This window comes from Cephus cinctus, unplaced genomic scaffold (genome assembly GCF_000341935.2).
Source record: "Cephus cinctus unplaced genomic scaffold, Ccin1 Ccin1_scaffold0230, whole genome shotgun sequence".
Classification (NCBI taxonomy): Eukaryota; Metazoa; Arthropoda; class Insecta; order Hymenoptera; family Cephidae; genus Cephus; species Cephus cinctus.
Window position 1 is genome coordinate 698887 of NW_014332946.1, and position 27146 is coordinate 726032.

The 27146-nt window shown below is 42.5% G+C and overlaps 6 protein-coding genes across 16 annotated transcripts in view; 3 read left to right on the top strand and 3 right to left on the bottom strand.

Moving 5' to 3' along the window:
* Positions 1 to 114: 114 nt before the first annotated feature.
* Positions 115 to 2169, bottom strand: LOC107265556 (SUN domain-containing protein 1-like). The gene is made up of 7 exons (XM_025082889.1): positions 2008 to 2169; positions 1545 to 1648; positions 1362 to 1482; positions 1212 to 1298; positions 1034 to 1146; positions 579 to 746; positions 115 to 523 (listed from the first exon to the last, which is right to left on the bottom strand). Exons 1-7 carry the CDS (start codon positions 2135 to 2137, stop codon positions 308 to 310), a joined length of 939 nt encoding a protein of 312 aa, XP_024938657.1. The 5' UTR covers positions 2138 to 2169; the 3' UTR covers positions 115 to 307.
* Positions 2170 to 2337: 168 nt separating this feature from the next.
* On the bottom strand, positions 2338 to 6104 carry LOC107265604 (tetratricopeptide repeat protein 39C). 3 transcript variants are annotated; one of them, XM_015735204.2, is made up of 12 exons: positions 5780 to 6104; positions 5376 to 5534; positions 5115 to 5304; positions 4893 to 5030; positions 4624 to 4828; positions 4347 to 4542; positions 3850 to 4050; positions 3587 to 3755; positions 3316 to 3514; positions 2990 to 3241; positions 2713 to 2921; positions 2374 to 2641 (listed from the first exon to the last, which is right to left on the bottom strand). In XM_015735204.2, exons 3-12 carry the CDS (start codon positions 5265 to 5267, stop codon positions 2528 to 2530), a joined length of 1836 nt encoding a protein of 611 aa, XP_015590690.1. In that variant the 5' UTR covers positions 5268 to 5304; positions 5376 to 5534; positions 5780 to 6104; the 3' UTR covers positions 2374 to 2527. The 3 variants fall into 3 exon arrangements, with proteins under 3 accessions (XP_015590691.1, XP_015590690.1, XP_015590693.1); XM_015735205.2 differs by lacking the exons at positions 5376 to 5534; positions 5780 to 6104 and having other exon boundaries at positions 2338 to 2641; positions 5115 to 5300; XM_015735207.2 differs by lacking the exons at positions 5376 to 5534; positions 5780 to 6104 and having other exon boundaries at positions 3653 to 3755; positions 5115 to 5300.
* Positions 6105 to 7380: 1276 nt separating this feature from the next.
* On the top strand, positions 7381 to 8292 carry LOC107265557 (jerky protein homolog-like). Its single transcript, XM_015735140.1, has one exon. It carries the CDS (start codon positions 7381 to 7383, stop codon positions 8290 to 8292), a length of 912 nt encoding a protein of 303 aa, XP_015590626.1.
* A 14-nt stretch (positions 8293 to 8306) lies between these two features.
* Positions 8307 to 8713, top strand: LOC107265558. Its single transcript, XM_015735141.2, has one exon. It carries the CDS (start codon positions 8327 to 8329, stop codon positions 8663 to 8665), a length of 339 nt encoding a protein of 112 aa, XP_015590627.1. The 5' UTR covers positions 8307 to 8326; the 3' UTR covers positions 8666 to 8713.
* Positions 8714 to 10934: 2221 nt separating this feature from the next.
* On the bottom strand, positions 10935 to 12844 carry LOC107265609 (soluble calcium-activated nucleotidase 1). Its single transcript, XM_015735223.2, has 4 exons — positions 11955 to 12844; positions 11694 to 11897; positions 11366 to 11523; positions 10935 to 11280 (listed from the first exon to the last, which is right to left on the bottom strand). Exons 1-4 carry the CDS (start codon positions 12577 to 12579, stop codon positions 11068 to 11070), a joined length of 1200 nt encoding a protein of 399 aa, XP_015590709.1. The 5' UTR covers positions 12580 to 12844; the 3' UTR covers positions 10935 to 11067.
* The window catches only part of LOC107265606 (protein rhomboid), a 189523-nt gene continuing 175177 nt past the window's right edge, over positions 12801 to 27146 (top strand). Inside the window, exons 1-8 of one of the 9 annotated variants that reach the window (XM_025082881.1) lie at positions 13023 to 13304; positions 13711 to 13757; positions 13843 to 14365; positions 14507 to 15040; positions 15117 to 15155; positions 15824 to 16050; positions 16144 to 16167; positions 16265 to 16429. In XM_025082881.1, the coding sequence (XP_024938649.1) occupies positions 15131 to 15155; positions 15824 to 16050; positions 16144 to 16167; positions 16265 to 16429 (441 nt within the window). In that variant the 5' untranslated portion in view covers positions 13023 to 13304; positions 13711 to 13757; positions 13843 to 14365; positions 14507 to 15040; positions 15117 to 15130. Of the gene's footprint in view, positions 12922 to 13022; positions 14366 to 14506; positions 15041 to 15116; positions 15651 to 15823; positions 16051 to 16143; positions 16168 to 16230; positions 16430 to 27146 lie in introns of those variants that run through there. The other 8 variants (XM_025082879.1, XM_025082878.1, XM_025082880.1 and 5 more) reach the window with 8 other exon arrangements.

Here is a 27146-nt window from a genome sequence, read left to right on the forward strand (position 1 = left end):
AGTTGATAACGGTCCTTTAATTATTATTAGTATATTGTGTAATTACTATAGCAAGGTACTGATATAAAACACCATTTTGGTACCGTAATAAAATATTTCTTAGGATATCAAGTTATTTCTCATCCATCTGGTGAACTTTGTGAACCGTGTACACGAATTCTATAGATACAAGTGTAGTCGTCGTTACCGTTGTTCGAATGAACTTTGACCTCCACGATTTCATACAATTTTTTCGCATGATTCTGGAAAAAAAAAGATGCTTGACTAATGTTAAAAATATTTCGGGGTTTACAGTGAGGTTGCGAGATCAATGTATTTTTGGGAGGTTCATTTCCTTACGAGCGACTGTACGAGTTATAATATAAAAAAAAAACATAGTTTGAATTTGACACTGATGTCGTAACCCAACACTAAATACCTGAACTAGTACCTTAACCTTGAAATATTGAACAGGTGAGGAATCATTGTCATAGATGAAATTACCAAATAGAAATGGTTCCTTGTCATCCAAGTGTTTCAATCCCTATAAATCATATTAATTGTATTCAAATAAATGAGGGATGAATTGTTGTATTTACCCAGAGAGAAAAATTTTTTGGAGCTGCTGAAGTTTCTCCAGTTGGTGAGATAGATTGTGGTATATGTTCCAGGCTGACACCAGATACATAAATTGGTTTCAGGAGTTTAATAACTACAGATCCAGCACTACCTTTGAATCCCCAACATTCACCAGGAAGTACACCTGACTGTATTTCAAGAAAAAGATCAACTTTGATTTGTTAATAGTTGGAGTTTATTGTAAGGTAAATATCCCAGTTACTAACCTCAGCGAAGCATCTCATTACAAAGGTATAAGTTCATATGGATAAAAAGGGAAGGTACTAGTGTCCCTGTTTCTGACCAGGCTAACACCCATTTTGCTTTTGGCTGTTTAACGAGTGGTGGGTCAAGCCTGATATGGTGAGGATACCCTGATCAGAAACTGGAACAATTTCAGTAACTGGACTTTTTACCTTATAACATTTGATACTACCTGTATGACGGCTCTTGGTGTATTCTTCTGACACAGTGGTACACCAAATAATGAAAGTGCAGGAATACCTTGAGAACTAGTGACAGTGTCTCTTGTTGACAATATTGCACCCCCTTGTAAATTAATTTACTATAGACAAGATGATATACTAAAAAGAGACATTGTACTAAATGGCTACCTGAGCTTTCTAATGCATAGTCAGTTCTCCCTGTCTTATCAGCATCATAGATTTCTAGTTCATGGCGTACCAAGTTGCTCAGGTTCTCTAAGACAGTCCAAAAGATCTATCTTTATAGCAGCAATGTATCACATTGCCTTTTAAGAATACCTTCGGCCACTTCATTTTTCAGTTTAAGCATAGTGTCAGATAATTTTGGAATTACACAAGCCATTTCAAGCAGTTTATTCTTGAGATCTTCATGGGACTCTCTGATGCTCTTAACTTCTATCTATAACATTGGACTATGATTATTTTGCCAACCAGATGGAAATAGAAATTTTTTTTTTTCACCATAAGGGTACTCAGATGCGACCTAACATATTCCAGTTCAGATTTGATGCTCATGAACGAACTACTGGCTGAATACTTGTCACAGAGATGTGATACAGACATGGCTAAAAAAATACGTGTAAATAATCAAATGTTTAACCCTAGCTCATCGTATCAGAGTCTGGTGGTCTGGAGAAAACTGCATTTTTGCGTGTTCCTCGTGACACCATTTTTTGTAAATGCTATAACTTTTGAACGAATTACTTTTAAAATTGGACTATAGTTTATCCTTGTTACTCAGAGTCTGGCGTTTCGAGTTCACTATAATTGGATCTAAAGATATGCATTTGTTCAAAAGCTACAGAGCAATAAAAATCGTCGGTCTGACAGACCATGCGTGATTTTCTAAGGGTATAAATAAAAGTCTGCCGAGCTAGGGTTAATACGAAATTTAGTATTGCGTGAATAGTATACCTAGCAGTACCTAAAATTGCAGTAATAATGGAGAATGCGAATGGCTTAAGCAGTTTTCGATACCAGGACGTCGTCTGACAATAAGGAGCTTGCTGGTAGTTGCCTGCGTTGAAGCAGCAATATGAGTTTTGGTGGCTCATTGGCTCATTAAGAAGATAAACATTTTTCACACTAAATCTTAAATATTTTTAGTACAAAATTGCTTGTCAACCTCAACCGTCAAGCTGACATGATGAAGATGACAGTTGAAACTTCAGGATGCAGAAAAAAAAACAAAAAAAAGGTGAAACTTTTTTCTGGGAAAGTCAACTGTATGTTTAATTAAATAGACAAGGCCAACTTTTTCAATGCTCAACAATTAATGTTAATTTTTTTGTACCTCTCAATCAATAATTAATCTACAGCTCTTATCTTTACTATAGTATTGCGCTACATAGGGACGTTTGGTTTATCTTATCAAGTGCTTTTTCGTTAAAATTACAAGAATAACGTTGTTTTTTTCTTATGCTCAAAACTATCCAAAATTTTCTTCAGTTATATTTTCTAAGGGCAGCATGTATTCGCACGTTTATACGACTTTCAAAGTCATAATCCTTAAATTGCGACTGAGCTCTTTGTAGCAGACCTCTTCCTTCTTCAACATTCTATAAAAAAAGTAATGTTAATTGATATATTTTCAAAATTGAAAAGTATTAAAATTTAACAGATAACTTACGTATGATTTACAAAGAAGAACGGCCAGTTCGTACATTGCATGAACGGTAATATGCTCGTCGCAATTATCTCTTATGGAATTGCGTCGTCTCAAACAATTCCTAAAACATTTCATACAGCCGCTTTGTTCTCCAAGATGAGAATATATGACCCCTTCTATAAGATCTTTTAGACCCAGCATTGGTTCCTCAAGTGGTTCCTGAGACCATTCTGTAAGGATAATTGAATTATGAACATCTTCTCATCTTTTCCATGCATTATGACTTAAATATCATTACCAGTTAAAATATTTTCAAGGGCTTCTGTGGTACAGGACGGTATTGCGTTCCAGAGATAAAGTAACTCGTACACGAGTAATTTATAATAGGATATCAAATGCGGTTGGCCAGTATTTCGATCGACAAGTTTTGGAACTCTTCGACAGACGAATAAGCCAAGTTGGGTATCCATTGATGTTCTGGCTATGAGATTCGTTAATTCACGATAGATGGATAAGAGTTCATTGAAATTCCCATCGGATCCGGAACAGACTGTAAACAATTAAAAAAATTGTATTTGGCTGCATAAAGCAATTGTTTATGTAATTAATAATTAAATTTCACACCTGCTGCAAGATAGGCATAGAAGCTTTTGGACCAGCGTGACTGTTTTTGCAATTGTATCAAGGATTCTTGTGCTTCCTTATAATTCAAAGAAATAAGATGACACCAGGCGACCTCATGAAGACAGAGCATTTTTATTTCACGTTGACTAGAAACCTCGACGGCTGATCCGTACATGAGTAAGGCTGCATTCAAATTGGACTACAAGGAAATAAGATAAACATTTATTTATAATGTCAATTAAGAATTAGAATTTCAAAATTGTCAATGTACCTTGAGCCGTTCTACTCGACCCATGAAAAAGAAAAAAAGTGCGGAATTTTGAAATTCCAACCGCACCTCGTCAAGAAGTTGTTCGGCTGCTTTGACATCCGTAATTATCTTCGAACCTTCTAGCGAGAAAAATGGTCTCACAAATGTATAATACGACAGCAAGCTGAACCTTTATCGCACAAATAGAAAGAAAAAAAAAATTTAGAAAAGCAAATCAATCTAAGAACTTAACGATAAATTACAAAAATAATAAATTAACTAACGTAGCCAGTGGTGCTCTCATATCCTTGCTAAGTCTTGCATACATTAGTGCCGCAAGGGCGGCGCTGCTGTCGCCTTTGAAGCCCAAGACGTGGGTGAGTTTCAAGAACGAAGGTGGAAGTAAACTGACGCACAGTTGAAAAATTCCATATCCAAAACTGACAGCAGCCATCAATCGTGTCACCTCAGTTGATTTAACGAAACTGTAATAATTATTAACCCGTTTTCAAACCGAATAAACAAGTTAATAAAATTCATAATGATAATTTCTAGATGGTTGCGATATTGTTTTTTTGTCACTACAAGCTACGAAGTGTCAAGATATAAATATCTTCGCTCCTATATCTGCACAGTGAATTCCATCTACACTTAAAATGTACCTTAATGCGCAGAATAATTTCGAAGAAACGTAAAACCTAATGATCCATACGTGTAACGTGTCAATTTCTAATGAGAAGTGTCAACGAAATAAGAGATGTTTGTAAAAAGAAACAATTACGGTGTCTGTTGTTCAGATGTGATGCCAGTGAGCGAGAGGAACATTGATAGAGAGCTTCGCAGACCTGACGGCGAGGATGCAGCAGTACTGCTGGAAGAACCATTATAGGAAGAAATCGACCATTCCGAGGATGAGCTCAGAGGTGTGTGATTCAAGGAAGATCCATTGCAGGGGGTGCTGCGATTCGATTCGAGTTCTAAAAGAATACAGAAATAAAATTAAAAGTAAATAATCAAAAAATTTCTACATACCTATCATACAATTTTATTCTACAAACCAGAAAGAGGACCATCGCCGAATGTATGCTTATACAGCTTCAAAATTTGTGAGTAGGTATGCTGATAGACTCTCCATGCTTTACGTAGCATCCAGCCGCCTTTTACAAAACCACTGAATTCCTGTTGCAGCAATGCCAGTATAGCAGCACAAACTTGAGTATCCGCCAGTACAATTTGTTGCTCGAGTTTGGTAATAAAATCATCCTGCAGAGAAAGACAATCGTTTCTCTTCCGTCTTAAGAGACTACAGTGCTTTTAATTTTCTTACGCCAGTTTGTTCCTTCCCTAAAACTTTACTCTTCATTAATTTCAGCCAGCCAATGTTACCGGCACATTCCTTTTCCATTTCCTTCAGCAGCTGCGTCGCCTCCAGGAGTTTCTCGTCCTCGAAAGTCATAATCGCATTCTGAAAAAAAATTGTCACAAAATCATTATAACCTAACAACAACAACACAGATAATAATAAATTACCGTCGCAGGTAATACTTGCCATAAATAAGGCAAAGCATCGTCCAGCTTTTATATGAAAGCTGTGAGGACGTTCCGCGAACAGATGATCAGCTTCCTCTATCTTATCATTAAGCAATAGAGAAATTCCTCGTCTCGCGACTTGCCAGTCAGTCTCCAGAGGTTTTGATGCCATGTCTCAGACAGGTTCCTGAGCTCGAAGAGTTCAGGTCCTTAGCGTGTCAATGGTCATAAATGCGTGCATAACGAGGACTCAATCGCATATCAGACCAGATTCACGTACCAGGTTAAAATATAAGTCTGCCGTTATTGGATGGCTGGTAGTGAGCATATTTACACATGGCACCGTCGTCTTGCAATACGTTACGAGAGAAAAAGGATGCCAGTAAACAGACACTGTGCAAACGATACGACTGACTTAACAGGGACAGCGCGATCAACCCTGCGAAGAGAGTGAATACAATTTTATTTTCAATCCCCCCTTACAGTCTATTTTAGCACCGGGGGTAAAACGTGTGAGTGGTACATGCGCGATCGCGTCAGACAAAGGAGTGTGGAGTCGTCAATATGACTAAGCATTAAATATATGAAATGGAAGCACAGAACCGAGACTCGGTGACACCAAAACAATTTTTGTTCCTTTTCTGACTTTCTTCACTAAAATATTGCGTACAATGATGTACGTACCAGCTGGTGTACGGTGCGTTCATTTCTGTAGTCTTTCAGCTTTTCTACAAGGACGTCTTTTCGATAGGTGTACGTTAAAGGGAGAGTCGACTGTATATTGATTTTAGTACGTAACCATGCAATTCAAAGTGAACGTGTATCGTTAGCATACAGTGTATCACAAAAGTATTCCAACGGTGGTATATGTAATATTTAAACGAATGTAAACTGTACTACTGTAGAATCTAGCTGCTAGAATCAACTTGGGACTGAAAGCTCCCAAAACAATGGGTTACCGCAAGTCATGCTTATTGCGCATAGCGTGTATGCTAGGATCTCATTGAAATGACGACTGACATAGTGCAACTGGCATAATAGCGTGCATGGCTGAACATCCCTATCACTCGCGATAAGCACTGAACAGTGGGGGCCAGTCGGCAAGAATGAAATTTCCAAAAATAGGATTGTACTGTATGCAGTGAAACCATTAAATAACACTGAGCATGCAGTTTGATCGAATTTTATGGAAATTGGACAATAAACATCCAAGTCATAAAATATGTATTATATTATTTGCAGTTATATGTCAGTTCAGAACCGATATGAAAAAAATTTCTCGAGTAAAATTTTTTAGATTTTAAGTCGGCTGCTTGTTTGTATTGCCGGTTGCCTGTACTTGGCGCAGGAGTCGATCTGTTGGCTAACAGTTATATATATGTACATATTGGCGACGAAAAGATTTCTACTCAAGAATGTAATAGCCACTGATTTATATTACGTAACGATTTTATACCTGAGTAGAAAATTAGAACATTGTTGCTATGGAACTGTTGGTTTGTGTGTTCTGAGTTATTACAATGAGATTCCTGACAGTTTAACTAATCGAGACTCATTCCTGACATTTTAACTCCTTCGGTCTCCGACTCTCGATCAGCTGTTATATATGTATGTACGTGTCAGTACATTGCGCAGCCTACCCCGCTTGCGCATGCGCAATGTATTGTAAAATTAGGGTAGAAAAACTCGCGCATGGATAACCTACAAAGTGAACGAAAAATTATATCTGCTATAAGTTTTTTGTTGTGATAATTTGTTTTTTTTTTTCTTTACATCCTACTCACGGTTGGATCATTGAAAATAACTTGTATTTTTATATAAATGGTACAGCTAAGAAAATCTCATTTCAATTCTACGATACTAAGACACCTCTGAGCAGAGCATTTTTTAAAAAGCGGATTCAATTAATACGAACGCACTTTTAATAACGTTTTATCAATGAACAATTAATCAGAATGTATGTTGTTACCTGACTAATGATTTGTTAAAATGTGTCGGTTAAGGTATGGGAATAAATATTTGTCTTATCAACATTGCATACATTCAAATGTACTGTATTAAAGTTAAATATAACGGTGAAAATAAATATTTCTTATTCGATACTTAGACGTCTGAAAAAAAGTCAAAACGATTGAGCATCGAGGAAAGGACGATAATCCTGGAACGACTGGCCTCCGGTGAATCCGGTACCAGTCTTGCTGCAGAGTACGGTGTTACGAATGCTGCGATCTCTTTGATATAGAAGAACAAAGAAAATGTTTTAAAACAGAAAAAAGTAATCGACGATGCCCACGGGAATAGTTCACAAAAAGAAAAAATTTACTGGCGTCGAGATTAGCGAGCTTGACGAGTGTCTGTACAAGGGGTTCGTGCAAAAAAGAAGTATCGGCGACTACACGAGTGGACCAATGCTACAGAAGGCTCTTCTCTTCACCGAACTATTGAACGGTCCAGCGTCGTTTAAAGCCAGCCACGGTTTCCTTTACAGATTTAAAGCGAGACATCGCATTAAATTATTGTCAGTTCAGAAAGATAAACTGTGTTCGGATAAAGAAGCCAGTCAAACCTTTTGTCAAGAGATAGTGCAATATCTTGAAGACAAAGGATACGCAATGCGTCAAATTTACAATGCTGATGAAAGAGGACTTTTATGGAGGACATTGCTGGGTAAAAGTCGTGTGACAGAAGCAGATAATCATCCAAATCGAAATATGAGCAAAGACCGTGCGGCAGTGATGGTTTGTGCTAATGCAACTGGTACACACAAGTTGCCACTTCTTGTTGTTGGCAAATCTGAAAATCCCACATGCCCTAAAAATATAAAAGTGTTACCGGTTACATATAGAGGTGAAAAAAATGCTTGTATGACACGGGAACTCACCCTTGAGTGGTACAAAAAAGCGTTCCATCCTCAAATAGACAAGGTGCATAAGCCAACTGATGAAAAGTTTATCCTCCTTTTGGACAACGCACCAATTCATCCACCGATAAAAGAATTGAATGCTCTATGTGATAAGTGCGAGGTTAGATACCTGCCGACAACTGTCACGTCTCTACTTCAGCCTGTGGACCAAGGAATTATTGAAAAAATGAAACAAAGTTTACAAGCGGAACTTACTGCGCTTGGTACTTACCGAGAAAAGCTTGAAAGGTATGCAGAGACTTATAAAATCTTTGACAATGTTGCACTGTTGTAATTTTCTTGGCTCGGCCTGGAACGAAGTGACTGAGATGGATGTCAGGAACGGATGGAACAACCTTTTCCCGCAGGACATCTCGGCGATGAATATTGACTATGACCTGCAATCGGATGCATTCTGTGAGATGATTCGCCAGCTTCCGGGACAGGAAGAGCTAACGGTGGAAGATATGAATAAGTGGTTGAACCAAGATGACAATGAACTAGGATGGAAAATTCTGTCGGATGAGGAGATCGTATCCGGCGTAGAGCTAGATAATCATCAGCAATTTGAAGACGACGAGCTCAGTGCCAAAGAGAATGACGATGGGGCGGATATTGCACAATCACCCAGAGCTGCTCTCGGCTGCGTCGATGGTCTCATCGCATGATATCAAACGAGGTGGGAATGTACACCGGAGCATCTTCAGTTTCTCGAAAACTTACGATCACTAAGTATAGAACCAATTTTATTCGAGAAACCGTGATACCGTGTTGTATAATCATACATAGATCAATATTGCAATAGTGTTACAGAATAATATTTATGTAACTCATGCATGAAAAACGCTACTTTTCGTGCCTCCGAAGTGTAGCGAATGTGGCGCTTTATAACTATGGACACGATAAAAATGCTGCGCATGCGCAAATCGGCCCAATTTTACATTATCGCACTAGTGCTTTCTTCTCGCACTAGTGCGATAAAGTAAACTTTGTTCTCGCGCGCTGTCATGAAATGCATTCACTTTGGAAGCCTTCCTTGCTCTTCTTATGGCTGCCTCCTCCAACGAAGAGATGTTCCAGTCACTTTGGAGGCACAAAAAGTAGCGTTTTTCATGCATTCGTTACAGAAAATATTATGCGATACTGGTACAATAAAGCGAACATTATACGCAGGTCGTGAAGTTTGTCACACTCACCGCACTCGTAAAACAAGCAGCACTCGCCTTCGGCTCGTGCCGTTGTGTTACTCGTGTGCGGCTGTGCGACCAACTTCACCGCCTGCCTATAAAGTTCGCTTTCTCGCACTTGTATCGCAAAGTACAATTATTAAAGCAGAACTATTATTTAATGATAAAAGCACTGACGTTAAATTAATAAAATAAAGACTTTTTCCAGAGATGAAATTCATGTTCAGCATCCAAAAAATCTCCGTATACGAAATTTCAGTAATTTTTGATGCACTATCGGATTTCCGGTACTCTGGGCCTATTTTATGAAATTGAATCGGTAATCAAGAAGTTAAACTTAAGATTTACTTAATTGGGTTACCTGTAGCAGCAATGACAGCCTCTAGCCAATTCTCCATAGAAATATTCCAAGTTGGCAGTGATTGTTGGATCTATGATTTGTGTCATATGGCAGCAGTATTTTGTTTCAACGAATCCTTTGAATGATCAGAAGTACTGAGTGATTCGTACTGAAGATATTTTGGCATACGCAAGAATCATTTGGAGTAGTAATGTAATAAACAAAGGACAATTTGTGTACATATAAAGAGCGACAGTCGGGATAGTCAGGAATATCTGAACATAAGAGACGATAACTAGAAACACTTGAAAATACAGAACCACAAAACAAACCTGGACGTTGAGGGTGCGTTCCGATACTCACTCAACCGCTGCGAGTATGGTTCTGTCTTATTCTATTGCATGCAAGTAAACAGGGACACAACGATACCCGCAGCGCTTTCAGCAACTATCGGAACGCACCCTGAAACTGCTGATTAGAGACACTTGGATATGAGGAACGTCGGTCTGAGATTCTTGGACGTCGGAACGATGAATCGAGATATTTTTATCATAGTCGGACGGTAACACAGTTCGATTCCACGATCCGCGACAAAAAATTTCTCTCTTATTTTTTTACTCAAAGAATACTTATGACGTAAATAAATCAATTACCAACTAAAAGTAAATAAATTAGGCGAATTACACAAATATATATATATATATGTTCGAAAGATCTTGACAGCTGTCAGTTTGAAGAAAACAATTACTGAACGCGAGCGAGTGAGTGGATGAAGTTCGAAGTCTGGCTGGATAGAATTAATTTACCGGCGTATTTTATACTTTCAAACTATGAAAACAGTCTTAAACATGAATCCTCAACCAATTCACATAGCATTACTTCGTAGTAGATATTCAGTGTCCTTCATTGCTAGTTACACATACTATATGCTGCATCGTTAGTTTTATCTACTCTATTTACATTTAAAAAAAAGTTAAAACTCTGATTTCGAATTAGTTTTAACCAATTAATGAGAAATTGTATTTTTCTTACGGACAAATTTATGATTGCCTCGAATACACCAGGTGTATATACATTTCATAGAATATGCCTGTAAATTTTGTGCCAGCTTTTTAAATTAATCGTGTATATATACATACATTGTATATATATAATCTGCGAGATGAGTGTATATGGCGTTGTTCATTGGCAGGAAATTGAATGAGCATTCAAAAGTACAAATAATTTTTCAGTTTTTCGGTAACAATGTTCAAATTTTTGTTTACGTATCGGGTGAAATCCGTCCTACAAGGGAGTACACAATTTAGATCAAATACGTCTGAGACACGTACCTTAAGGTGTTAGACACATAAAAGTGTTTGGTGCGTTTAATCTAGACAGCGTGAGGTGGAGATAAATGAAGCGAGAGAATATAGTTTAAATATAATAAATGCGTTATTATATACTTTGTATTGGTCAATCCATAACAAATATCTTCATATTATCTGTATGTCTATTTACAATTTTGTACATTGATTTTTATTAGCATTCCTAGAAGGAAATGTCATATAAACTCAAGTCCTTCGAATTTCTTGTCTATTACTTTAAGTTCCGGCATTACTATTGTTCCGTCAATGCCGAACGCCATAATGTATGTAGCAGTATGTCCTTGGTTCTCTTCAGTCTTTAATGCTACAATGACTGAATCTTTTGATTTAGGTAGGAACTTGAAACTGGAGAAACCTCTGGTTGGAATTAAATTGCCGACCTTGGTGACCTAAAAAGGAACAGAGTTAATTAAATATTAATTAGATTATTAGAAACAAATAATAAGTAAGGATATATGAGTATTCAATGCGTACCTTGATATTCAAGAAATTTTCATCGGCTATTAACATAATATTGCAGCCCATAAATTCATCCTTTGTCTCGTTGTAACGGTCTTTGGAACATCTACGAGGTAGAAAAAACCAGCTTCTGTGTATGTCACTCCATGCAGCAGATTCATGAATCATGTAGCCTGTAAAAAAGAAATTTCTACCAGAAATCATTAACCATACGTTCTATTTGGATACCATGAGTTTCTCGTGCAACATACTATATTTTGTGTTATAGAATAGATAAAGTTTAGTTTTCTTTATTCAAAGCAGAGATTATTCTTTGTGCAATCAATATATACTCTCTAAGTACCTGGAAATTCAATATCATATGCTTGCCGAAGACGGTTGTAGTTAGATACCCAATTTAAAGAATGTTTTTCTCCTAGAACAGATACAGTCTTAACCCATTGCGGATTATTATTTACAAATTCTCCAGCCGCTGTAGTCCATTCTTTTCCCATGCTACCAACATAGAGCTGTTCATCCTTTACCGTTGCCCATTCTGATTTAAAACCTGCAATGTAGAAACTGTTTTCTTCTAGAACTTTAAAAGTCCCAATTAATATCATACCTTTAGAATCCTTTCCATTGCCATCCATGAGAATAACCCAAGGATAAGCTTGATCACCTTCTATGTAATATATCATTCCAGTACGATCATCAAAAGTCACGAGTTTTCCATCAAAAGTAACTAATTCTGATAATTCCATGCCACGACCTTTCATAGCAAATGATGATGACAGTACGGACATGTCATTGTCCCAAGAAACCGACATAACATTTTTATTGGGAAACCACATGAGATGGCCCTTCTTCAAGTAACTCAGCCAAGTGTCTTTCTTGTCAACACTTTTAGATGCATGATCCAAATCACTGATAATTGCTATTTTATATGAAATACCGATGGAAGTCTTGGTTGGTGCCGTCAACGGATATGTCTTGTTATATTTATAATAACGACAAGGTGGTAAGGATGATTTAGCAAAATGAGATTGTACAGCATTGTTCATCGAGGGATAAGTATAAAACAATGTAATAACGAGCACAATAAAGACAAAAAATACAAGATACAGACTCTGTATACGAAAAGCACTATTGCCAACGCGATACACGTGTGGGGTCCGAAGGGCCTGTCGCCAATCCCGTACAGAAACCATCCTCTCTGACGACGTCTCGTTTACCTGGCTTTGTGTCATGTATACATTTAAAATCAACAGATTATCACTTTGTCGCACAGCACCACATATGTATTTCTTAAGTCAAGGAGGTCTGTAACCTTACTTTAGTCGGAGCAGCAAGGTAACCATACATTTCGCAACGAGCAAGTTCCGAAATTCACCACCAGTATAACAAAATCACATTGTGTCCCTGTTTATGTGCATGAAGTAGAGTAAGACACAGCCATGCTCGCAGTCTGCTAGTGAATTCCGGAATGTACCGCGTATTGTTGTGCCACGTTTAAAGAAGATATCCTGGATGCATGCCGCAATAGGAGTCGTGATACAGGCGCCAGCGCAATGTTCATACTTTTATAAAAGGTATTCTTCTTAAATTCATCCCAAATTTCCTACATACACCTTTTATTAGTTAGAATTTCTAGAATCAATCTATTATTTTAGTTGATTTACCGATTACGTTTTACAGTGCCACCATTGCAAGTAATCACATTTTTGCATTTCTTGGTCGCCTTTTTTTCATGCTGCAATAAAACGTTGATTATCCGAACTAATGAGGGGACATAGATGCGCGAAAAAACATTGCCAATGAAAAACTTTTCTACGGGACGAATCTCTGCCATATTTATATGGGCCAAAGTATGAAATCAACACTTTACAAGCTGTTCGTATAACCTATCGTTCGTATAATCGACGTTCTACTTTATGTACAGCCGTGAGCAGAAACGGTCCTTTAAAATATTATTGTAAGTTAATGCCATTACACTATAATAAGAACGCATCCCAGAAAGATTACTCAGAAAACTAGACTCCTAATTCGTAAAAAAACGTTTAATTTAGAAGTTTCAGCAGGAAAGTATTACGGATCGTTAATGCCGTAAATGCTTGAGGGATAACAGTATACTATTTTTCAGCAATGCATCAGAAACGTGTTGTTTACATGTTGCTCGACAATTCACGCTTAAAGGTTGCATGCTATACTTGTATGACGCAACAGCACTCTTCATAAGTTTGTAGACATATATATGTATACAGCAAATTGCAAAACTTGATGCTGTCATAGTTTTTCTCCGATTACACTTTGCTCTCTGGGTATAATTCCAAGTCCTTATCAACCTCTAATTGACAATAAGAAAGTTTATACCTCTACAGTAAATGGTTCTAACTTGGATGTACCAGATAGTATATGGTGCATATAGGTAAGTTAATTTCTGACTAGTGAAACAAATAGAACAGGAGAGAATGCCAAAGAGTAGGCAGTCTTACTATTGACTGGCTTCCCAGACGCAGTAGACGTACTCGCCCCATCACCTTGGTTTACCCTAGTTCGTCTGGCCACGTCTGCCCTGTACTGTCCTGCTCTGCTTTCGGCTCTATGGTGGAGTGCGGCGTCGCACTACTATATATTACAGAGTGACTCACTGCTCCTCACGAATGGCTACGGATTCTCACAATCACACACAAGGAACTCGTCGTCGACCCGCTCTTCCTGGCGCTCGACCCCTGCAAGGGGGTTCGTTCAAAAGTTATCTGGCGAGATAACAGTATTGAAACGCAGCTCGTGTTCTATTTGGAGTAAAAGTTTGTAATGCCTTTAATGACTTAGATATCAGTCGAATACATTTATATACCCTGTGCTTAAAAAATTGTCAAATAATACAACATTGTGTTTAAAGAAAACTGGGACACTTTTTCATACAGACAAAGCAGGTTACTAAAAATAGACACGTAGCAAGGGGATAAAATAAATCACGAATGCAAATTCCAAGGTGATTTGATGGCGTTCGGATTTTCAAGTCTACCAACGGTAACTTTGTTATATTTTTCTATAAAATAACATATACCTGCGAGTAAATCAAATACATAAATATAAAGGCACGATTCGACTGTCTCTACTACGTTAGGTTTGATTTCACTTAACTCTAGTAAGCTTGACTGGTTTCCATAGGGGTTCGCGTGGCTTGGCGATCGAAATGCGGCCAGATGATCCGGTCGAGATAATTTCCGGCATGCAAGTATAGCAAAGTCGAGTATCTGCTGCTAGGGGTGAACGAGCTTGGGGTTGTCGGCGTGGGGGCGGATGAGGCCGACGGAGTCGACGAGGGCGGCAAACCCTTCGTCAGTTGCGTGACGCCTGCCGGCTACGTCGCGCATATCGCGATCGCGACTTTAGGCTTAATGTCATCCACGTGCTTTTGCAAGCTCGCGACGCGTTACCGCAGTTGCGCCCTGGCGCCTTCGCATGCCTCCTTTGAACTAATTTCCTAACTATTGTCAAACAGTATTCAAGTTGAGAGTAAAATTACCCCGAGAAAAATAATGTCAGTGCATCGCAGAACCAGGAATAATTTCTGTACGAGGTGAAACTCCTACAAACAGGATACAACGCGTTCTGGATCTACTGGAGTTTCACAAAATGACAAGGACTGCAGTGCGCTGTCATTGGCTTCAACGGTCTAACATGAAGGTTCTATACTCTCTTGTAAGTAGCTTTATGGTAATACCTGATACATAAAAATATTAAATACTCAGCATGCAAGTAAATAAATATTTTACAGTCCAACTCAGCGCTATGAGGGATATCGAGCGGTCTGCAGGTTCGAGTTAAATAATAACAGCCAGGCTTTTTAATATATAAACAGGAACGAGAATGACGCACCTGTTCAGGGTATAAAGGGGCCAGTGAGCTGAGGTTGCTATAGGGGTAGTCAGGTTAGACTAGGGTTACCGACCTACTCGTACGCTGATCGCATCTTACACAGATGTTATGTTAGAATCAGCCTGAGTCTAAGTCCCACGGACTCTCGGAAGGGGTTTCACGAGACAAGGGGTGAGTTTGGCTGTACGAGAAGCATGCTCGGGGGATGACAGGACGGCGATGGAGGTGCGGTAGGAAGGTGGGAAGCGCGCGGGTGGATGCATCCCGCACAATGCGTACTGGGTTGCCCGTGGGGGAGTCCCAAACCGAAACTCATCGCCATCGCCATGGTAACCACAACGATGTGTAGGTACGACGCCGCGGCGCTTGCTGCATCGAGAAACCTACTTTCAAGGACGCCTCTACGGCAGCACGCTCCCCTTGGCAGAACTAGGTATATCTTCGGGGGGGAGATCGATTTTCTTTAGGTTTAACTAAAATAAAGAAGCCGGTTGCGTGACGTTCTATGTAACTTTGATTGCATAAATTAGCATATATCCTTGTAAAATTAACTGTGGCAGAAGTACTGCTTCCTTATCGGTCGATAACAGGCTCCACGTGTTTCAGGAGGATCAGCCCGACGACGAGTTTCCTACGATGACGCTGTCCAGGTTCTCGTAATGCTGTTAGCCAGCGGAGCGTCGATACCGACGATCGCCGGTGCTGTGGAAGAGGAGTACGCTCAGAGCGAAGCGAACAGCGGCCATTGCGATGGTTACGTCACCGATCATACCGATCTCGCATCGGAGATCGACATCGACGAGTCTGAATATCGTCGCGAGCTTCTGAACGATGTGAGTATATTTTATATGCATGTGATAAATTTTCAATTCAAAAGAAAGATGATCAATGTATTCTAAATGGTAAAGTGTTCCTTCTTCTTTCAGAGATGGCGCATGCTCTTCGACAAGGTATGCTTCTGAGAGAAATTTTAAGAGGAAATTTTCCTCTCTCTTTTCTTTCTCCCATTCAAGGATGAAGCTCACGCGACTTCAATTGAGCTTTCAGTACGATCCCGAGGGTTTCGGCGAGATTCCTCTCGAGGACTTCCTCGTCGCTCTTCAGAGTACCGAGTGGAAAACGGAAATTCCGGCGAACAAGCGAGACATCCTATTGGCGAGGGTGAAGGAATCCCGGCTTCAGGCTATCACGTTCCAGGACTTTGTCAACGTGGTGAGTGCTATTAAACATCTATCGGGTGTGCACTGTGGTAGTACATAATTACGAACCTTTAGGTGCATACTATACGTTATTGGACCTGTAACAATACAGCAGTCCGTAATAGTGTGTAATAAAGAGTGACATTGATGGTTGGACGATAACGAGCGCCTGAAGCTATACAACCGGCCGTGCGCCGGAGGTATGGCAGGTTGCCTGTCGTCAGGCGTTTCAAAGTTCGACGCGCATGCGCTGTAGTTATTCGCTAGGAGCAATATTTTTTCTTCTACGTCACAATCTTGGGGAGTATTGCATTACCGCTCGTGCAAACTTGGTAAAAGATATGTTGTAATTAATTAATAAAGTATAAAGTTATGCGAAACTTATCCACCAGAGGCGCAGACTTCGTGTAGCCTGTTGAAGGGTGTCTGACGCGCTCTTGACGTCAGCACAATGAAACAATGCTGAGTAACCGGGATCAACGGGTTCCTGGGCAAAGTCGGGATGTGAGAATGTGCTCCAGCTCGAGCATCGTCGAAAAGTTTAAACAGGGTCCTGGGGGAGAATAGACATGAGATCTGGAACGAGTTTGAGATGAAGTAGATCAAGATTGTTGGAGCATAACAAAGGGGGCCCTGAAATTCATTGTTTTAAAGTTTGCACCGGTGGCTCTATTGGTTTCGGGCAAATTGTGTGTACCCACGTCGCTTACTAGTGGCTCGCGAGGATCCTCAAATGATTCTGAATGGGTAAGGAGGCCGGGAGGAATCCGGGAGTCCGTGATGGCTGGCAAGAGAATCGCAGCAGAAGGGCTTACCACGCTTAAATAGATTTATTCTGCTGGATGGTCCGCCTCATTGTCCTCTTATTTGTCAAACTCTGAAAAATCTTGAGAAAGAATTCATTGGACAATGGCGCGCGCCGCTGAAAACTTCCAGATAAATATCGGCACAATGATAATCCGTCTCGTTCTCGAGCGGCGGACGCTGGACGGACCTTTTGTTCGGCTTTACATTCGCGTTGACAAGTTTTGAGGATTTTCCGTCTTTCTTCTCTTCCTCCTCGTTTTCGAAAGGCGCTGGAAGAGTTTGAGACCCTTTCAGCGTGCGGGGAAAGACGGTCATGTCATATTGACTGACGTTGAGTGCTTGGAAAATTGTGTGAACGAACGAGGGGATCAAATCATTTTTTTTATCGATAAATTTTCTTTAAATCTCAATAACTCCCGAGTCCAGAATCTCATCCAGTCCAGAGTCATATCTCTTTTTAAATGTTTCTTGACTGTTTATATACAGCCATCCTACGGTATTTCGTTCGAGCGGATTTCCGGCACAAGTACAACGAACTTCTCCGAATCTGCCTGGCGTTTAGGAATTAATGCAAAACCGGTTGCCGGGCGCAACGGCATCGTAGGCATCGTAGGCATCGTAGGCATTCCGCTTTCCGTGATGAATGCGCCGCCGGGATTCTTCGAAAGGGAAGGTGCGGGACACCTACCGCAGCCGCAGACACGGTAAAGCTGTTCTCATCGACGGTTTCGCCGCGACGAAGGCAGCCCGAACGATCTTTGATTTACGAGGGCAAACAAGGTGGTCCCTCTGTGTCTTGTTCCTTCGACTTCCTTTCTCTTTCTATAGTTTATGCATTTAGAAATTGGCAGACCTCGGCTACCGGGCCTTTCACTAACGATTATCCCCGCTGGCTCCAATCCAGATGCATTCCGGGACATTTCTTTGTACTTTCATACACGCAAGCTCTTCTGTATTTTGAGATCCGATTGAACGATGATCGTATACCAAAATCATTGCGGAGAATTACAGAAGTAAGCATGGGGCCCAGTGTGAGTTCCGAAGGGCCCTTAACGTCAGCAGGAAAAAAAATGCCCATTGGAATTGGCATTGTGCTCAAATTAGGGGCTGCTGTTCAGTGAGGTTCGAGAGCCCTAGGAGGACCTACCGATATATTAGTGTATTACGTATCTCCCTCGTTCTGACCTTTTTCACGTTATTCCGTCCGACGTTTCTCAATGACGCCGATGACGATTCAGGAAGGCACTCGGGCGCACCGTTCTGAGCTTGCACTTGGAATCGGCGAAAGCGGCATAAATGGTCAAAGAAATTTCGAGCCTTTCGATCTCCAAATACTAAATGCGATTTTAGAGCGACGATTTCAGATCTATGTACTATTCACCCCATGCTCGCTTCAGATGTATACTTGAATAGGTAAACAGTGTATTTCGATTAAGCGCGCTTCATTTGAACTGCCTGGTCTCTTGTGCCCGATCCACAGCCAAGCCTAATCTTTCGTGAAAGCAGCTAATCTCGAAAATAGAGTGGAAAGTCTCTTTGGCGATTTTTCCCAATTTTTCACTTATCTGGTATTCTTGCTAGGGACAAATTTTATATGCACCATACAATATTATTGTGCGGCGGAACAATTTTGGTTTTCACCACGTGACCCCGTAGAGGGTGCGATGAGAAAATGAAAAAATTTTCATGAAGCCTGCCAGTCCGAAGGGGTAGTTCAGGTCTGAGGATTTTGGTCGTTACCGATTGTCAACAGTCATTCATTCCCTTCCATTCATCGTGGCTTTGAGTTATCATTGGCATCTGCTTATCTGGTTTACCTGCCTAGTGGAGAATTTCGAAAGATTAACGTCGTTTAGGGATTTAACATTCCTTTGTGAATCCTTTCATTTTTTTTCTTTTTTTTTCGGGAAAAAGGAGGCTGTTCGAGCTCTGTACTTTTGTGTACAAACATATAATATTCCAGGGTCAAAGGGAAAAAAAAGTGTTATTTCATCCTTAATCTTTTTCTTTGGATCCGGTCCAATCGCGATGATCCGATGAACAGTGTGACTGGAAGACCTTGTCGATTCTCAGACGAGGCGTCGCGTACACAGGCAACGTCTTTATCGCCAGCGTCGAATCGAGCAGCCAGAAGAAGCGGCGCGTCGCTAATTCTCTGTTAATTTAGAACGCAGTGGGCGGTCTGCCGTGAGCTCTAGCCTGCAGTGGATCCTGGGGACGGTGAGGAATGTCCTCCTGCAGGGTGCGATATGGGTTTACCTTTCGTGGAGTCGTTGGAGGAAGCGACGACGGTCATGTAGGAGTGACAATCTAGGAACTTAATACAGTACAGTTATCGTCATGTGAAGATTTCTAATAAACCCATAAATCTTGTAGGATCCTGGCGGGTGGAGAAGAGCGGTTACAGGGAGCAGTCTGGTTTCATCATTAGTTCCTGGGCACCAGTTGCCGGATGACTTGGTGATGTCGGCAGTAGGTCTGTCATTGAGAAAAAAAAAAGGTACCGCGCTAATCTCATACCCAGAGAGTCTCTTACCTTGAGTTCATCCCTGCCAGCTCATCCTCGACGGCCTGACTTGGTCCGCTCCACCTCCCCGCCGCTTGGAGGATACTCCACCGCAAAGCGGCGTCTATCAAGGAAGACAAGGAGTCCTCAATTTTTCCGATGGACAGCGCGGTCGATCGGTGCCGACCTTGTCGGAGTGGAGGTAGTGATTAGCAATTAGCAACGTAGGGGTAGGTAATGTTTGCACAGAGCTGACCCGATGATTAGAGGGCCGCTTAGCAAGTTAAACACTGTGGTATACGCCCAGCTTACGATCCCCAGGTCCTATCTAGGCACCACTCGAGTGCCACCGACATAGCCGTGCCCATCATCGCCATCTATTGGATACCGCTCGCACTCGCGGTGGTCCCAGGAACCTCTGAGTCTTCTCTCTCGTTCTTCTTGACTCCTCATGGAGTCTTTCTCTTACTGGTAATTTCTTCCCGAGGGACTCCCTTGGATATCAATTATGTCCCTGGTGCCGCTCTGTGATGAGACCAGCCGCTGTCTCACCTCACACCGCTGGGACTCACCTCGTTATCCCTTGCCCAGGGCATCCCGACGCTCTTTTTATTCTACCTTTACTGTTTTTGGTATTTATCATTGGTTCTATTTTCTTCTTCCTTTTTTTTTTCTAAATAGGTTCCCTCTTTCGGAAGTTTTTCTCGAGGAATCGTCCACTGCCTTTTGACGCCGTTCGCCCGTTCAGACCTTCTTCTTGTCGGACGTCCCGGGACTGTGCGTCGCGGCGGCCTGTGTGATTCATAATATTACATTCATCGGCTCGAATAATATAAACAGACTCATGGGAACAAGCCGCCAGGCGTCAGAGTGGCGGACAGCTATGGCCTAACAGGATCTCCCTCACATATTCACGCGGCTCTCTTCAGTTCATCAATTTCCATACCTGACCCACGACCTTCTTCCTTCTCCTCCTTCGTACTCTTTCACTCTTGTGTCCTCCACTTTCCTTATTCCTTTCTTCGGCTTTCTCAAAGATCCTGGCGTTACCCGAGTACCCATCAATAATTTTTATACACGATCGCGCGCCCACCGATCCTTCAGAAATGTAGAGCCTTATCGGCACGCCGATAGAGATAAGGAATGCGAAGACAGTCCTTCGGCAGGGACGTTACAGAGACGTCGAGGTTAACGAAGTGTCCTTAGAAATATAAATGCTCAAGAGTACGTCGCTTCGTCAGTGGGTAATTTTACTTGATGCTCATTTATCTATTCATTGGTCGACCTAGATGGCGCTGAGCGACGTTTCTTCCGTCTATCCTATCTCTTCTTATTTTCTCCTGGTTTTTCGTTTTCAAACCCCCATATTTGTCACTCTAAACTCTTTATAGCCTGGTATAGCTCGGGTTTGCGCCAATAGTCCTAAGTGACTTAAGGCCCCCGTGTCACGTCGACAGGACACGGCCTCCCTATTAGTGACCGGTGACTTGGATCAGTCGAATGACTCCTCGCCTCCTGGCACAACTCCTGCTAAAAGCATTCTTAAATACGCGTCCTTATCTATGTAGATCGATGAGCTCTGATTGATAGCTCGTGCATACCTTCGACGGTTCCTTTGTCAACATTTTTTCTTTTTTATTTACAGACCCAGACCAACCCTCACTCTGTGCCCGCTATCTGCTCCTGTGACAAGAGCATTCGCAAGTTCACTGTCGGTAACCGATAGGCCTTCCTTATCAGTAACGGTCACAAGCCGTCCCAAGTACCTACCTAAATGTCCATCTATTACCCCACTGCTACATATGGAATCCGCCACGTAATAGGTGTGAAATCGGTAGTGGGCACCTGTTCTGCGAAGCCTAAGAGCTTCTTGGCGTAAGGAATGCAAGACATTTTTCACAGCAGTAAGCAACTCGGGATAGATAGGTAGATGGATATAGATAAAGGTGAGGCTAGCTCTCCCAAGACTTTGGAATCCCATGGAGAGTCTCAGGTCGCTCGACTCCACGTAGTCCCACTTAAGTCTGAAAACTGGTACCTCTCGATTCGTTAGGGGACCGTCTAAACGGCATCTAATTAGGGGACAATAGAAACAAAACATGCCCAATCTCGAAACACTTGAGATAAGGAAAAGGGACAGCCGAGTCGCATACCTCGAGTGGATACATGGGGGCTATAGAGAGTATATGGATGGGGTGTAGAAATGGCGATGGGTCAGTGAGACGTTCCTTAGGATTCTAGAAGGTGAAACGGAGATGGAAAAAGAAACGAGGCATAGGATTGACTTGGGGATGAATCGATGGAAGGGGATGATCCTGCCGCCGGCGTCGCTGACACATTCGTTCAAATCGGGCCATAAATTAGTCTCTCTCGTTATACACATATAGGTATATATATATATATGTATATACAGCTCATCTCACGTCAAATAGAGACGTAGAGACACACACGGTCGACGGATTAACGAGGCATCACGGGTTTTCGACTCGCTGCTCTACCCCCTTTCCCTCTATCCTTCCACTAACCCTCCTTGCTCAGGTCCTCTTCATTCTTCTATCTCCTGCTTTTCCCTCGTCCCATCGTGGACAGTCGTGCATATGTATTATACCTAGTCCCGCGTCCAGAAACTTGAAGGATCTGTTCCCTGGCTCCAGGATCCTCCTACAAAGGAGGAGCCGAAGCGATCGGTTCCTTATCTCAGTCTCGCGATCGTCTCACCGAGAGCGCCAACAAGATCCTCATCGACTTACACGGCCGACAGGTCACTCCTCATCATTCACTACTTTCACACCGAGCACGTCCGCTGGTCTGCCGATTATTTTGATCAATATTATTTGGCTTCAAATATTTACTTTGCTCTCGGTACATTGCTTTGTATCGTTGGGTAAATTGCGTTGTAAATGGGTGCCTGACGGGTGGCGCCATCTAGCGGTTCGTCAGTGAACCAGCAACGCTGGAACGTGGCGCCACGTCGCGGCGCTCTCGGGAAGCATAGTAGTGGTGGCATCTCGGTCTTCCTTTGATTGAGCTTGACTTTGTCGCTCCGCCATGTTGACTCCACAGGTGTTTAAATCGACCGACCTACGTACGTTTGTCTTGCTGGCGAGAATTTGCAAAGTTTACGGATAGCTTGGCAAAGCCTACGCTGATATGGAGTCGCGAGTTCAAAATGCGAATGCGAGGTCGTTCGGTCGTGACCTTTTAAGAAGTTGTCTAGTGCGGGAGACCGTGATATTGGATATAATTACGTGCAGAGACGCAGTGCTGGATTTTCTTTTCCCCTAATCAACAGCGCGACCGTTTCATCGAGTACAGGAATAAAATGGCCCCGCCACTAGGGAGAATGTACCGTTGCCTATCCAACCAATGAGAATTCCAGAGAAAAGGAATACTCGTGTCCCCCGGCAGTAGAGGACATTCTTTCCAGCACTACTAGGTAGGTTTTTCTCATTCCAGCATGCATTCATGTTCACATTCGCATTCCCCGAGGGCCGACGTGTGCAACATGTACAAACAGGTTTAGGACAGGTTAGGTCGCCGGCAATGTTGTGTCTATAGAGATAGGTATGTCGGGACCCCCTGCTGGACCAAGTGGCTCATTCTCATATAAAGCTGTCAGACTTTGTTGCTGGGTGTATACATGGGAGGACCATTTTGGAGGTTATTGCGCCATCAGGGTTCAAAGATTCTGAGACACGGAGATACTACTTTAGGTCCAGATGCTGCAGTTCACAGTGCTGGTCGTCTCAAGTCATCGGACCCCCCATTATTGTCGGTAGCGTTGACGTTCCCGACCTTCCTCGCTGTTTGACCGTCTCTCTAGTGGCCAGTTGGTAGCTGGTAAGGTAAGGCAAGAAAAAAGTGGGCTCCGTTGTCCAGCTAATAGCCGCCGCGCCGTCTCTATTATTATCCGCTAACCGGTCCGCAGGTAAACCGATTTCACAAAGTAAACCAAATAATGCACCGTGCGACAAAACTGACAAACTGACAAACGTCTCGTTACTGGGGCCTGAACTGTTCGGGCCCCACGGGCTCGATCTCCGACCTCCTGGCCCATCACGTACCTCGGTGGTCTCTCTTCCTCTTCTCCAATATGTGTCCTCCCGGGGACTCCACCTTTCATTCTCATTCCTTCTTGGATTTCCATTCACATTCTCATTCGTTTCTCTCACTTTACCTTGTTCACCTGAAATGTCGGCAGCCTTTCATAAAATCAAACGTTGGCCACCCTCTGTTGGCCCCCCTGCTCTGGTCCACCCTCCCTGCCATAGGAATAGCTACGGCTCCCCACACGTCGTGCCTAAAACGTTGGGCCCAAGTGGTAACGGCCTAAAATGTCACTATAGGGCTTCTCATGTATGATTATTTTCTTTTTTTTTTTATAGAGCCAAAAAGGACCGTGAAGAGATCCGCGGGGATTCCGGCACGGTTTCTACGTAGCTGACGCGTCATGACGGTCACGTCCCACTTGCGTAATGAATTATATTTACTGGCCGAAAAGCTGGGCCGCCTTTCCTTGGCCATCTGTCGGCGGCCTATGACAAAACAAACAGCTCGCCAATTATGAGGGGTGATTTTGTCCATTCGACATAATTTACTCCAGGAGGACAAAGGATCCCACGCCTCTGGTCGTTAAGGCCCAACCCCCGACCTCCTATTTTGGTGTCTCTATTTACGCTCCTCCGAAACCTACCGCTGCTATTTCCCTTTGTCCGGCCGGCAACCTCACGTTGTCTGCTTCTCCCGGCCTGAATTCGGTGCTCCGCCTGGATCGTTCAATGACCATGAAAACATCCCTTCGGTTTATTGATCGTTCGATAATTCAATCGACTACCCTGGAATCGTGTTAGTTTATGGATGTTATCGGCTACCTTGTCCATGGAGTATATTGGTTTAGAAATTAAAAAATATTTCTCAAAGATCAAAATTAACAGACACGAACATTGTGCTCCTAATTCCACTCGGAATACACAGTTTTTTGGTTTAAAATCAAATTTTTAATTTCAGTACTTACTAAAAAGGCTAGTCAAAGTTTAGCTTAAAAATGAGATGCTGGTGAAATTGTATAAAATACACAAGCCTGTAGTAATGCGGTATATCCACTTATTATATTTCTGAAAAAGGGTAGTAAAAACTAAATATAAGCGATATATGTGCATATGAATAGTTTAGGCGTACCTGGTGCTCAAGGGCGGTAATAGACGAGGTTGTTACGTAGGCGAGAGCTACAGGGTGAGAAATAAAAGCACCCCCTTCGCTTGGCCGAGAAGCCGTGCTTCGTGGCCGCCATGGGATATTTTCCCACAGCGGCATTAGGATGCCCGCACACGTTCATCTCGCATTGTTATTATTGCTGGTAGCTTAGTGTACTTTTATGCGTTTTATCCCGCCGATGGACCGGGAGTCAGTAGTCAGCCTCCTGGAATCTAGTAACGACGACTAGCATCGAAGAAGGTCAGAGGTCTAGGTCACGTAGGGGATAATACGCGAGCACGTGCAGTAAGGCCCAATCCTCCGATCCTGGGTAAAACGATCAATGAGGAAGGCGGCTATACGTGGGGAGTCAATTGTCAAGTAAGATTTAGGGGTTTGAATGAGGACGGTGCTGGTGGCTACGGTGTTTTTCGTATGTTTGTGCTGTGTCGATGGGGGTGTCAAAGGTTGGCGGGAGGTCCCGGTAGGTAGGCAGGGTGTTAAGAAAATTCTGAATGAGCTTCTGCACCCTGAACATTGTTCAAGAGCTCCAGCGGTGGCGTATGGCTATGGTGGAAAATCAGTTTAACTTATTCCAAATCACGAATTGGCCATTATGGGTTTACGATGTTGGCCCTGCGGACAATCGCATTTGTCGAGGGTAGTTTGTAAATTTATGTTTTTAATGGGATACGCAGAGGCGGTACCGTAATACCTCCGGACCTCGGGCCCGGGTGCAGGACCCTAGAGCGAGAGGAAAGAATCCAGGGTGAAAAAGGAGGAAGAGAGTCAGGACGCCTCAGGGTTTGGCACACCTGACCAAAGGGGACTCGCAGAATGAGCAGAATGGAGGAGAATGCCGATCGTGCCCGTTTACCTCTGCTGAGGATTAGCCAGGAACACCCCTGCGGCGCCCCCAATATATTCCACCCTCCAGGACCTGTGCTGCACTCTTTTCTACGGTCACGAAAACCTTGTAAAACCATCCGTGCTCTCTGATCTTGCCCCAGATCTTGGTGTCTTCCTGGTTTATTGCTCTCCTGCGGAAATTTCAACCCCTCCTTCGGACCAGGTCCCCCGGCATTTGAAAGATCCTGGACCCATTTAGTGGTAGTTGATGGTAGGGTATTTTTGAAAAAATATGTTTTTTCAAAAATTCTACCGTCACCGGAATCCCTGGTCCGCGATGAACCCAGATGATCAGTGGATCCGAAGTGTGGACATCTGCACAAGGGGGGTGGCTGGTGAAGTATTTGATGCGTAGGAGAGTACTTCCGGTCACGTGGCACTGGTCGCATCTGTCCCTAGAGGGCGATACAGTCGCGGGGCCTGGAAATATCGATCGAAGGAGGTCGAAGGTCGTCGCTGCGCCCTGTTCCATCGGACGCATCGAATTGCGTCAATCGAGTATCCTGACCAACACCTGTCGCATAACGGCAGACGCTGCCGTACGTCCGCCATATTTGTTCTCGAACTACAGGCTACGTACGTTTAAATGGAATTTCGAAATTCTCGCTGTTTCATGTAAACTAGGTACGTGCATGTCTCTTGCTACTCTGGTGTTCCGCTTGATCTGGCGTTTTCGAAAATTGCTAGCCAATCCCTTTGTGTACCCCAGTAATGCGCCCAACCAAGTAAACAGCTGTGACTGCCATTTCAATAACAGAATAGATCTGATTCCGGAGCAGCGTCGAACCGGTTCAAACTGGTTCGAGTTGGTTCTTTGATCCTTTGAATCTCAATGCAGCGAAAGCATCCAGGAATATTCGGAATTTCTCCATAGCACGTCGCGCGTTCTGGTATCCATAACGACATTATGTACGTACACCGGGGTGAATATTTCGTAAAATTTCGCGATAAAAGGAAATTTTAATATAAAAGAAAAGTCTGCTGCCACCAAATTTCTAAATGCCAGAAACACAATATCCACGTATCCGAGCATGTTAGATAGGCAAACAGCCAGCTTGCTCGGAGAAGAGTGGTAGCTATCTGGAGGAAAAAAATTGTCAAAAAAAAAATGGTGGATAACGGTGAAAGAGCATTGCGGTTTACGGGTGAGATGATCTGCGGGAGGGAGGGGGGGTATCGCATCTGCCGGCACTTTCGCAGGACTATTGTGCCTCCTGTTTATATCGAGGCTCCGCGTTATTGGCATATTGGCATATTGGCATATTGGCATATTGGCAACCCCCCTAGGGCTATTTCTAGCCTCCTAGTGGACTGG

What these genes read in the sequence shown, in the direction of transcription:
- LOC107265556 (XM_025082889.1), bottom strand. Translation starts at nt 2,137, where the DNA reads ATGAGCCACCAAAACTCATATTGCTGCTTCAACGCAGGCAACTACCAG. An exon ending in CATTATTACTGCAATTTTAG is followed by an intron (nt 1,649 to 2,007) that starts GTACTGCTAGGT and finishes GTATTTTTTTAG; the next exon opens with CCATGTCTGTATCACATCTC. An exon ending in CTATGCATTAGAAAGCTCAG is followed by an intron (nt 1,147 to 1,211) that starts GTAGCCATTTAG and finishes TTAATTTACAAG; the next exon opens with GGGGTGCAATATTGTCAACA.
- LOC107265604 (XM_015735205.2), bottom strand. Translation starts at nt 5,267, where the DNA reads ATGGCATCAAAACCTCTGGAGACTGACTGGCAAGTCGCGAGACGAGGA. An exon ending in GATGCTTTGCCTTATTTATG is followed by an intron (nt 5,031 to 5,114) that starts GCAAGTATTACC and finishes ATTTTTTTTCAG; the next exon opens with AATGCGATTATGACTTTCGA. An exon ending in TAGGGAAGGAACAAACTGGC is followed by an intron (nt 4,829 to 4,892) that starts GTAAGAAAATTA and finishes CTTTCTCTGCAG; the next exon opens with GATGATTTTATTACCAAACT.
- LOC107265557 (XM_015735140.1), top strand. Translation starts at nt 7,381, where the DNA reads ATGCCCACGGGAATAGTTCACAAAAAGAAAAAATTTACTGGCGTCGAG.
- LOC107265558 (XM_015735141.2), top strand. Translation starts at nt 8,327, where the DNA reads ATGGATGTCAGGAACGGATGGAACAACCTTTTCCCGCAGGACATCTCG.
- LOC107265609 (XM_015735223.2), bottom strand. Translation starts at nt 12,579, where the DNA reads ATGACACAAAGCCAGGTAAACGAGACGTCGTCAGAGAGGATGGTTTCT. An exon ending in CAATGGAAAGGATTCTAAAG is followed by an intron (nt 11,898 to 11,954) that starts GTATGATATTAA and finishes TCTACATTGCAG; the next exon opens with GTTTTAAATCAGAATGGGCA. An exon ending in AAAATTTCTTGAATATCAAG is followed by an intron (nt 11,281 to 11,365) that starts GTACGCATTGAA and finishes GTTCCTTTTTAG; the next exon opens with GTCACCAAGGTCGGCAATTT.